Source organism: Halichoerus grypus, chromosome 3 (genome assembly GCF_964656455.1).
Source record: "Halichoerus grypus chromosome 3, mHalGry1.hap1.1, whole genome shotgun sequence".
Classification (NCBI taxonomy): Eukaryota; Metazoa; Chordata; class Mammalia; order Carnivora; family Phocidae; genus Halichoerus; species Halichoerus grypus.
Window position 1 is genome coordinate 146,202,140 of NC_135714.1, and position 12,540 is coordinate 146,214,679.

The window sequence follows — 12,540 nt, forward strand, 5'->3', positions numbered from 1 at the left end:
AGTTTACTGTGTTAAAGTTGAATCCAAATGGAGAGGCATTTCTTCCTGCATTTTTATGTCAAGATTAAAATTGAGGCTGAATGTTTTATAGATTTGTTTAAAATGAAGCATATTTAACATTTATAGTGTGAATTGAAAAATATGTCTTTCCTATTTTCCGACTTAAGGTATAAAAGTAACACTTGTTCATTTCTATTTATGTAATAGCTGTAAGTTTTACAGGGAGACTCTTAGTGTATGAAAACCTACATATCATTGACATATTGAACACAATAGTAAGGTACATGGCACAGTGACAGGCTGCTCCCCTAATTATACTTTTCTCCTATCCCCTCAAGATCTTTTATTCAGAATAAAGCTTTAGTTTGCATACCTAGGAGAGCTAATTTGTTAAAGGTTTTCCCTTCCATAGCAATATTTAGAAACCTTAAAATAGAGTTTACTCAGTAATATGCATTGCAAGTAAGTGGACTGGTCTTCTATCTCTTTGTAGTAGTTAAAATAAACTTTATACCTGCTTGGTTAGTTGAAGTACCATTTTGTGGATTTAGAGAATTTTTTGCTTTCTAAGATTAATACAAATGATGAAAGAGTTCTACATCCCCGGGGAATGTTTTTGCAGCCTGTCACTACCAGGTTTCACATAGTCAAAAATGAAGGGGACAGCCTGTGTACCTTTCTATTTTGATAAGTTGTGAGAGGTCAAGCCCTTGAAAGTCTATTAACATAAACAGGAAAAATATAAAACATAAAATTTAGGGGGAGAAAGGTGATTATTTATGTTGGGACATTTTATGTTAGAAAAGAACCATTTCCATTCTCCTGGAAGTGTAACTCTGTTTTGCATGTGTACTTAAAAAAAAAATGCCTGAATCATATCAGAAAATGAAAACTATGATGATATTTTCTGCTTTAAAAGCCTTTGAATGAATGGCATTAAAGAAGATTGTTTTTCAAACAAAGCAAAACAATCCTAGCAGATGCCTCGGCACTTTATAAGTACTCAATAAATGATGCTTGTTAAAATAGTTACTGTATTCATATAAAGGACAGATTTAAGTCAGGCTGGGTTTCACTAGCCTTGTGCCTTGTATATCGAAGGAACATTACAATAAACAAACCGGTTAGTAACTTTTTCTAAAATTTTCTGAAACTTCTATCATTAAATATTTAAACAATCTCAGCACATTTTCATTGATGGTATAATAATTTGTTATTTTAAGGTATTTAAGTTTGATGAGTGGGCTTAGTTTTAACTCAATATCTGTCATGCTAACAGTATTTACACTCCACCATTCATAGATCATTAGCCAGATGCTTCTGTGAGTTAAGAGAACTTAAGGAACATCTTTCAAGAATCGTTTATGTCACTTGCTAATGGGCTTTTTTCTTTTCTATGCTTCTATCATGCTTTTAAAGTGGTTTAGTAAGTACTAGTCATTAGAACTTCTCTTAGTGCCTTCCTACCCGAATGTGTTCCAGTACAGTTAAATAAGGCTTTAGAGGTCAGAAGGAGCAAACAAAATTGCAGTGTTTGTTTAGGAGCTATATATGTTTATCTGCTTCTCAATCTGGGACTGATGCTTATTATTTTGGCTTAAATATTTTTGTAGCAAAATTAATGTTTAAAATATGTTCAATATGGCAAAAACATAGTTGTGAACACAGTTTTGAATACATACTAACTCAAAATACAAACATAAAGCTATTGTTGTATTCTCTCCATTTCATGGGTTTCCTTTCTCCTCCTGTGGTCTCTGTTCTGCAGTTTTTTGCATCTTTACTGCTTCTTGTCTAGCACTGTCAAAGGTCGGAGTGGAGCTTGGCAGCAAACAGAAGCACTTGAAGCAGAGCACACCGGAGAGGGGAAATTAGCAGAGCCTTTACAAATAAAACCTGAAAAATAAGTCTGTGTCCATCATGTGCATAGTTGTAGTTTCAGCCCACCTGTTAATGCTCATGACGCGCCTAGAAAATTAAACTTTAACCTTAGAAAAGAGAAAGAACTAGGTAATTCACAGCGGTGGAGTATATACAACATAGTCAATATAGGAATGAAACTCTTTAGTCCCACCTCTGCAGGATAAGTGACATTTAGCATGGGCAGCTATCATTTGATGATGGATTCCTATAACAAACCATGCTGTAATTTGTGCAGGTTTTAAAAAACCATATTTCAAGCATGCTTCCTTGTCCCCCGGAGTTAGAAAACAGCTTTAGCCCCAGTAAAGAAAATTGATAGACTACAAATATTTTATTTACATGAAGATGATTTGTTATTGGTATAGTCTAATATAAGAAATTACTAAATTTTCAGTTGATTCCTTTCTTGGGTAAGAAGGTAGGAAAAAATGAAGGGACCAAAATCCATGGGATACATTTGGTTACTTTTTAAAATCTCCAAATAAACAGATTCCTCTTAACACAGATTAACTTTGGATCTTCTCTCTGTCTTTTCAGAAAGTGCCAGAAAAAAACAAGAAGGTATTGTGGGCAGTTCTCGTGTGTGTTTTGCACAGCACACCCCGTCTCTTCCCGCGGAAAGCCCTCGGCCACTGAAGCTTCGGAGCATCCTTGACATGAGCCCTTTTACCGTGACCGATCACACCCCGATGGAAATCGTGGTGGATATTTTCCGAAAGCTGGGTCTGAGGCAGTGCCTTGTAACTCACAATGGGTAAGTCTGGTGAAAGGAATCAGTTCGTGTCACAGAATTTATGACACTTTTTAGTGGAATTCATATTCACTTCTTAGGGGAGAGTGTAAGTCAGCTTCCAAGTGGAAAAGTCTGTCTTTTTAGTGTGGTTATAAATACAGGATCCATATTGATCAGATTGGCACTTACCAAGAATAAAAAAAAAAAAATGTCAACTGGCAGATCTTTGCCAAAACATAAAGTAGCATTTGTCAGGAACACTTCAGAGTTGGCAAAGAGGAGTAGTGGACCTAACCTGAATGGAGTAGAGAAAAAAACCTGTTTTCTTTTTAGTAAGTATTTCATTCTTTGAATATAACTTTCTAGTTCAGTAATAACTATGTAGTTATTTTGCTGTTTACTATTTCAGCCATTATTTTACTCACTGTGTAATGAGGGAAATAACACATAATTAAATGAAATTTGTAAATTAGCTAAAATCCTCCTTTAGCAAATGCTTTTTGTTTCCTCTTTTCTACCTTTTCCACCCACAAAGCTTTCATATAAACTGCTAATGACAAAAACTCATGTATTTAAAATGTATAAATTGGTTAACTTATTTTTCTGCCCTTCACACATGAACTACCAGTGTTTCTCCAGGACAGGACCATAGAAGAGTTTTGTTTGGGGGTGTCACAGGGACAGAGTGGAGATGTGATGCACAGTCTGCCTCAGCAGACGTACTCCTGCTTCATTGCCATTGCCCCCGCCCGTCCCTGCACTGGGGGTCTGTTTCCCCACCTACTCTCTCTCCAGTCCCCTTTATGTCCATTATACTACTCTTCCTAGTTGAAATACTTAAGAACACTGTTTTAATCTGAAGGCTGAGGACAGAAAGGGCTGGAAATAAGAAACAAAGGGTATTCTTGATTGTGCATAAATTAAATGGTTTAACCCTGCCCTGCATGAAGCTTGTTGAAATGCTGAACACTTAGAGAATCACAGTGGGTTTTTTTTTAAAAAGCATTTTGTTCAAGACATGTGAGTGACAAAACACATGACCCCTGTCTAAAGAAAGGAGGGAAAAAAGAAAAAAAAAAAGCGGGGGAAGGAAAGTTGTTTCTTGAGCACCGTCTTCAGGTTTCTCACTTAACTTTGTAGTACCTCTGCAGAGTGGGTGGTAGATCCCTACTTGACAGGTGTAATAATTGAAGCTCAGAGGGGTTTAATAATATGCCTAGTCCTGTGGTTACTAAGTTGTCGATCTGGGAACAAATATCTTTCCAGTTTTAGAGCCCAATCTCTTGCTACTGTTTTTACACTGTTATTGACTAATAGAATGTATCTTCTTTCTTTGTGATTTCTTAAACTACTACCATTTTCTTGAAAAATATATTGTGCCATACTGGGTTAAGAATAGAAATATAAAGTTAGAGAATTAGATCCATATTTAGTGTTTTCACTGTGCTAACCAATTAAATCTAAATAGTGTGAAATAAATTATTAAAGGTGTAAAATTCTTGATGAAAGGAAGTTTGGAATTATTAAGTATTGCAGATACTAATTGGAGAAGAGATACATGTAATAAAATAACTACTTTCTTTTAATGTTGTTTAATTAAAAAAATAATAGTTACCAAACTTCATTGTTTGAAAACTTAATAAGTACATGTTAAATGGAGTAACTTTTTATGAAGTTATATGGGTCTTAGGGCCCTTTTAATTATAAATGGCTCAATTAGAAGCTAAGCTGAGTAGTTACAATTTTTACTTGCTTTGAGTTATTCCCTGTGCCTGGCATGTTTGTCCTTTCGTGTGCTAACAAATATAAATGTCCCTCTCTAGTTACGATTACTTATGATCACAAAGCTGTGTGGGTCAATTACCATATTTCACTTTGCTGATTAATTCCCAGATTTTTGGCAGCACAGATATTAGAAAGGAGAATATTTAAAAGAAAGTGTAAAAATAACAAAATGTGGGGGAGGGGGAGGATAGCTAATTAAAATCTTACCTCATACTGCCCATTTATAAGAAAGATTGTGGTGTGGGGTAGCTTTTTCTAAAGGAATATGTTTAATTGCCTTGATTATTAAATTTTTCTTATTTCTGTCCTTCAAGGAAAATAAATTGATATATATAGAAAGAAAAGAGATCACTTGGGGTGGTAGCTCTTGGGTCTTTATTTTCTTGGAAGTATGTAAGGAAGTAGAGTGTTTTTATTCTCACTCGAAGTTAAATGACTTAAAGTTAGAAAAAAAGCCATATCTACTAGTTTTTAGTGGAGAGTGTAAAGTTCTGGATAACTGTCAGCACCTTCTAGCTCGTAGTGGGTCCTTGGAAGTGGAAAATAACTATTTGGGGGAAGAGATACAGCAAGTCCAACTGTTAGGTACAAGGAGAAAATGAGAATAGGGAGATGAGGGAGAAGTGTGTCTGTAAATTTTAAAGATGTCAGTTGTAGATTTCCCATGTTTTATATTTGAATTAGCAGAATTTCTCAAAATCTTTTTAGTCTTTTTTTTTTTTTTAGGATTTTACTTATTAATTTGTCAGAGAGAGAGAGCGTGTGGGTGCGCACAAGCAGAGGGAGTGGCAGGCAGAAGGGGAAGTAGGCTCCCTGCTGAACAGGGAGTCCAATGTGGGACTCGATCCCAGGACCCTGAGATCATGACCTGAGCTGAAGGCAGACACTTAAGCAACTGAGCCACTCAGGTGTCCCAAAATCTTCTTAGTCTTGGTGGATCTAGCAGGATGTTAATAGGCATTGCTCAGAAAGAGTTTTGTGACCATGTAAGTTTGGAATGTATTGGATTAAATACAATTGAGGTTTCTCTATTGTGGAATGTCCCAAAGTTTATAAAATGTTGATATTATTTGAGTCCCAGGGACAATAGGAAAGTTTTCCAAACTTGTTTGAACATGCAGCCTTTTATTTTATTTTATTTTTTTATCTTATTGATTGATTGAAGGAAGAGGGCAGAAGAACTCCTGGCACTGGTGTTTTTTGGAACATATTTTGGAAAAACGTTGGGTCGTGCTCTGTTAACTCTTACATCATTGTTAGCCCCACAAGGAAACAACAAAGTATTCTTTATATAAGTTACATTTTGCATTGATTTTCTTTGCACTTCCTGAAATTAATAAAGTAGCACTGAACCTGGCCTTATTATTCTCAAATCACTTTTCTCCATTAGAAAGAAAATATATTTATTTCCTCCTTTTTAGGACCATTACTTTGTAATATAGAGATTACTTTATAAATCCCCAAATTTGCCATTTGGTCATTAATCAATTTGTAACTCTCCTCATTTTGTACCTTGTGATTTGGCAGAGCTTACTAAAACAGTAACTGAAAGTAATCGTTGTATATAATTGGAAAGAAAAGAATGAGTAAGAATTAAACTGGAATTATTTAATTGTCAAGGTTTTTTCACATTTCCTGACTCCAACTATAAATTAAAGTGAATTGATGGTTTTTTGTTGTTTTCCCTCACACTTATTAGTGCTTATTTTATGTATGCATTTTTTATTTCATGAGTGCATTTTCTGAGCCTTTTTGGAGGGAGAACTTGTTTGTATCCTCTGACAACTTTTCAATTTATCTTTGTTCTTAAGGATCAGTACATTATTTTAAATACTGAGAAAACATTAGCAGAGAACCTATTTCTGCCTTTCCCCAGTGTCTGCCCTCCCTGCTTTCCCACCCCCACATCCAGGCATCATCCTTAATAACTGTTTTATAACTGACATATCTGTAGGCCTTGACTACTTTAAGTGAAGTCCCCTAGTGACATTCTTTAAGAAGTCAGAATGTTCAAAGGCAGTTGAATAGTAAAGTTGACTTAACTAGATCACCAGGGAAATGTCCAATACCTTGAAGGGCATTCTGGATGGGCTTCCAGAATTTGAAGATTAAGGCTTTTTAAGGTCTTTGAATTCATTATTTTTGTTGCCATATATTGTAGTCGAATTCTTCCATTATAAAACCAGTAACCAGGATTTTGTTCTAATAAATCTAATTATTTTCAAGTATCCTTGTGAGAATTTATGTCCCTCATTTTGCTTGATATTATAATAGTGATAGATTAACTGAAAAATAATCATTTAGAAAAAAACATGCATAATGTAAAAGTCATTTTGACCTCTAATTATAAATATATCTTACTAGCTTATTTTAAGAAGTAGCTTTCAGCAGGTCCTGAAAATTAGGGGGTGTGTGTATTGGTTGGCATTATTTATTTAAGTGCACATTACCTTTCATTTTAATCCCAAGTAGTAGTAAAACCCACGGGATTTCTTAAGTCTCCTCATAGGCAATTGAGGCTAAGCCTTCTTTCTACCTTTTCACTGCTGAGGTAGATCCAAATAATAGCAGCTGCATTGTGACATTTTAGAAATTAGAAAAATACTTTCCCCTAACGAAGGAACACTGAAAATGAAACTAAATTTTAGAGGTTTATAGCTGTGTATTAATATTGTTTCTTTTGTACTTTTCTTTATAGTCATTTTCATTGCAAACTTTTATAATTTTGATTTTTAATTTAAAAACGAAAACAACTCACCTATATTTAAAAATAGTATCATGTCTCTTATGAAAGTCAGTAGAAGTTATGCAAATGGGGCCTGGGGTTTCAAATCATTTTTGTTTTTATTTTTCTAAAGTTCATTAAAAGCATTCTTATGGTTCATGTTTTTTATTTTTTTCTCTCCTTTCTTTATCATTATGATTGGAACCTCTTTTAATTTAATTTCTCACAGTTATTAGCATAACATGATCTGTTTCAGGATTGTCTTGGGGATCATCACAAAGAAGAACATATTAGAGCATCTCGAGCAACTAAAGCAGCACGTCGAACCCTTGGTGATTAGATATATGAGATCTCCTCATTAGACACCTTAGAAGTCAGGAAGCATGAAACTTGTGAACTGTTCAGTTCTGTCTGTCCCAGATATCTGCTGAATAAAAAAAAATCCTACATGCTGCCAATTACATTTATATCTCATAAACTATGTCTGTAAGATAAATTTAGATATTTGTAAGATTCCATTCACAGGAAAGTTAGCAAAAGTTAATGTCTCTCATCAGAATCATTGGTTGCAATTTAAGAACTATAAACAGTTTGATAATTAAATGAGTAAATATTATTGGATGTTCTTAAAGTAAACACAAGTGTGTCTACCTTAGTTGATACACCGGTTTCAGAAGGTGACTGACTGGTGAAAAATGTCTGTCCCCCACCCCCAAAACCCTTTTTCTTTTTTATGTTTCCTAATCTTGTGGTAGTCTTGTGGTAAATCTAAGCTCATAAATGATTTTAACCGAGCTTAGCAATGTTAGAATTGCTGAATGTTAAACAGATTTTTTTATGGGCACACTAACTAGAGCGTAATGTTGTATATATTTGTGATCATAGCATTAGTTCTTTTTCTGCTACACCTTGCATACCTTCACAGTCAAGAATGTGTGTCCTGCCATTTCATTAGTGAACTGTACCTAGATTATGTGTGTGCCCCTTTTGTATGATGTTTCCACAATGCTGTGAGCAGCTTTTGGGGTCAAGTGCATTTGTTTTAACTGGCTTTATGTCCTAGTGGTTTCATGGCTAAAGATAAATTTTGAATTATCTTACCTTATAACCTAAAAATTGTCTGGCTTTAGCAATTAATGCCTGAAATTATTTTGCCCTGTAATTGTCATACCTATATAAAACCTGTCCCAGTTTGCTTAAGTACACAACTGATTATGTATTTCTGTTGTATGCTAATATTTCACAAGTGTTTCATGCATCCTTTTTTAAAAAACTACTAACCAGAATAATAAGTAGCTACTCATTCATTCTGCTTTGTGCTTCACCTATAATAATCTTTTAGGACTGCTTCTTGATTTTTTTCACCGTAAGCATTAACAACCAAGACTTTCATAAAAGCACTGTATCTTAACTTTTTCGGCCAAAATCAAAAGAGGAAAACATTGATGAGTGTACTAGAAACTTGGGTTGTCTTACAGATTTATTCTCTGGGCTCTGAGTTTGGGATTGGAGTTCTTTGTTGACCATTTTATCTCAATTGTATGTGCTTTCATGAAGATTCTGCATACAACTGGGCAATCCTTAAGTTATTTTTTTAAAGTTGGTTAAATTTGGTTTTAAAAAAAATGGAATATTGAGGAGATTTGGTCATCAGACATTTTACTGCTTTCTTGATGTCATGGCAATGAATTTTCCTTCTCAAATGGGATCAGTATCATTTCTTGTTCACACATCCTCCCATTTTGTTTTACTTTTTTGTTGGCATACATGAATCAAAGTACCTCTACTTCAGTGAGGCGTGCAGTCCTCAGAGTCTTGGTGGAAAGGACATCGTACTATTAGTGACCATGATACTTTCATATCAAAGGATGGTTGCTGGATAATTTAATTATCTTTACCAATAAAATACTTTTTGAAAATGCAAAATTACGGTGCTTGCTTTGCTCTATTCCTGTCAACAAAAAGGGTTTAGCTATAGAGTTAGCTTTTCTTTTCTTTTCCCTTTTATTTTAATAGCAATCTTCTGTTTATTCCTTTCAGGCGCCTCCTTGGCATTATAACAAAAAAAGATATCCTCCGTCATATGGCCCAGACGGCAAACCAAGACCCCGCTTCAATAATGTTCAACTGAATCCTATAGATGAGGAGAGAGAGGAAACAGAAGAGGAAGTTCATTTGTTGAATAGCACAACTCTTTAACCCGAGGGAGTCGTCTACTTTTATTTCTCCTTTAAAAAAAGAAAGAAAGACAGAAAAGAACTCTAAAAGCCGGGCTTTTGCAACACGGTTTGCAAATACTGCTGGTGGAATGGAGGAGTTGTTTGGGGAGGGAAAGGAGCGAGAAGGAAGTGAGTGAGGTATTTCCCCTTCTAACTGAGAGCAGCAAATCATCTCCTGTTGTTCTGCACTGGATGCATTCAGCTGAGGATGTGCCGCGCTAGTGCAGGCGGGAGCATCAGCGGAGAGGGCGCCGCGGCCGTGGAGTCCTCGGACCAGCTGGAGCGCCTGGCCTGTTTCTCCAACATCGCAGCATTAGCAGTCCCTGTTTCTGGAGGAATTACTTTGAATTGAGCCATCTGTAAGACAGCAAGGTCTTGCCCTTTTGTATCAAAACTGTTCTGTTTAATTCACGAATTATATAGTTAAGCATTATCTTTCTACATTCCAGAAGAGCGTTTCTTTCTCTTTCTCCCTCCCTCTCTCTCTCTCTCTTTCTCTCTTGAGCTGTGGCAAAGCCTCTTTAAACTGGTGTACCCTTTTGAAACAGTCCTTTCTCATATTGAGATGTACTGTGATTTTACCGAAGTTTCATCACAAGAAGGGAGTGTTTCTTGTGCCATTAGCCATGCAGTTGGTACCATCACTAAATGCTTGGAGCGGTCACATGCACCACAACAAAGGCCAATCAGATGGGTAAAATCTCGAAGGAAGCGTGAATGAAATCCCTCAGCTTGTGTGCATTGTGGTTCAGAATCAACAACAATGAACCTTGACTTGTAAGGATAAACAGTTTTCTTTTTGTTTTTTTCCTCTCAGACTTTATGGATAATGTGACCTGGTCTTATGCAAATTTTCTATTCTATTCTAAAACTACTATAATATACAAGTACTGTTCAGCATAAGGAAACAAAATGCTGCTGCTTTGACAGTAAAGAGAAGGAAGTATTCTGTTTAGCTGTATCTGGTATTAATTGCATGTTTAAACACTGGAATTTTTTTTCTTGAAATTAGATCAGTCATTTTTTTTTCTTTCCTCAAGATATTTTATTGCTGACACTGAAGAAGAAATGTAATTCATAACTTGCACTAAATGTATATTTCTTTTCTTAAAAATTTACCATTCTTATTTATATTTTTATGGATTAAAATTTATAAAATACAGATCAGTTAATATCGTGCTTAAATAATTTTACCTTTTTAATGTGATTTTTATAGACTAATTCAGACTTACAAATATGGAGATATGAACAAAGTTTACAATGGGAACAAGGGTTTAAAAAGAGGTTGTGGTTATTTGTCTGTGATCCAATGTGTACATAAACCTTTTTCCAATCTTTCACTGCCATCCTCTGGATTATGTCTTCTGACCTGTACATTTTGACTCATTAACTAGAAAGTTAAAACACAACAGATCACTTTGCAGATTAAAACCAAAAGTCAAATAGTGTTAACCTTTAAAAAAAAAAAAATCAAACAAATGAAAACAATTGCAAGTAGCAGTTAAAATTTTAATCTGAACATAACCTTTGAATCTTTGGGTACATCACATCCATAAGTGTTCAGTTAATGTTTTGAATATCCACAGTGCACATTTTTGCAGGAGGAGTTGAAAATGTACTGGGGTGTGTTTGGAATTTTTGTTTTTGGAAATGTCTGTCTTAATCATGGTCTTAATTCACTATCAGCAAAGGCAGTTTACTTGAAGGACTGGCCTATATAATCTGGGCTTATGCATTTTTGGTAGGAAATGAATTTTGCAGACAGACATTTTCTGAAACATAACCGGCAATGAGCCGTTTTTACATTTTGGAAGTGATTCTTCACTTCCTAGTTCTTAAAAATAATATATCCGTAAGATCTTGAAGCTTTTATTAGATCATGAAGCCATATTAGAATGACAATTAAAAGTTGAACAACATTTTAGGAACTTCATGAAACATTTCTTCATTTTGCTATCTGCCTAAAATTGGTATTTTGTCCTAGTTTACTTGCTCCCTTTGGCAGACTTCAAGCTTTCTTAATAACCCCTTCAATGAAGCTCATTTGGCCATACAGAGTGAAATCTTTTCTAAATTATACTTCTATATATCTTATCTTCATCTTGTCCTGAGTGTATCTGCAGTGTGAACTCCTCAGCATTGGCTACCGAATAGCTTGTCTTGAGTTACAAGCCTTCAAAGGAGAAACCAGCTTCTTTGCAGATAGCTTCGTAACATTAAATGTCACATGGATTTTATTTTCCATGTTTCCTTTTTGATTTCACGTCCTCCTTTCATTGTTCATCCTGCCTCACAGACTGACATTTCAGGGTGGATATTCAAGGTGGATATTAATTTTCTTCCTGGTATATTTCTATCCCTTGATGTGTCTTACTGCTAAAATACAGGAAAAGTGTTGTATTTCTAATGCATTCACTGGTTTTCTTCAGTAGTACTACCTGTTCCACTTTTCTTTTTGATATGTTGAGGTGTGTCTGCTTTTCAACCAAACAATGAAATAGTGGAGACCATGAAATATATGTGCCTGGCTAATTGGCAAGTTAATTGACCAATATAATAAGTGGAGCGCCTTATTGGAGTACCCTTTTTGAGAAGGTATGATGAGAATGGGCAAGGGTGTCAGCATCTCTTACTAATAATTGTTTTCAGTTTTGGTTCATGAAGAATGCTTAGTTTGTTAATCTGTGATGTTGCCTAGAGCTGTATTTATCTGTTTTTATTTATACTAGTGTAGTAAAGCTGCATATCATTACAGTAAAAATGATTACTGTGATGAGTTAATCAGAAAATCTATTAAAATCTATATGACAATGTGTGGTTTGGCCTTTAATTATATCTGTAAGAGTCCTCCCACTTCTGCTGCTGCTCTATGCAGTGTAGGCCAATATGCCTGGCACATGCCAGCCTCAAAGGGGTGACAAATACAATGTTTCTCTCAGGTTACAAAGCCATTTCTATACTTTGCAGGCGAGGGGCCACAAAGGAATAGATGCTGGATTGAACAGCAGGATATAAATACTACCAGCAGTAGTAGAGAGTCTCCATTTGTCAGTGCAACTTGCAGGTTTACAGAAAGATTTCACTTCAGTTTACTTTTAAAAAGAAAAATTACGCTGTTGGCATGAAGATAAAACATGTAAATGATTTACATTTTT

At 35.1% G+C, this 12,540-nt stretch overlaps 1 protein-coding gene across 9 annotated transcripts in view; it reads left to right on the top strand.

The window, feature by feature from the left end:
• Positions 1-12,198, top strand: part of CLCN3 (chloride voltage-gated channel 3) — a 92,168-nt gene extending 79,970 nt beyond the window's left edge. For 6 of the 9 annotated variants that reach the window (XM_036085546.2, XM_036085545.2, XM_036085547.2 and 3 more), the window contains 3 exons: positions 2,461-2,677; positions 7,423-7,498; positions 9,207-12,198. In XM_036085546.2, the coding sequence (XP_035941439.1) occupies positions 2,461-2,677; positions 7,423-7,498; positions 9,207-9,365 (452 nt within the window). In that variant the 3' untranslated portion in view covers positions 9,366-12,198. The remainder of the gene's footprint in view (positions 1-2,460; positions 2,678-7,422; positions 7,499-9,206) is intronic. The other 3 variants (XM_036085552.2, XM_078069436.1, XM_036085555.2) reach the window with 1 other exon arrangement.
• Positions 12,199-12,540: the final 342 nt, after the last annotated feature.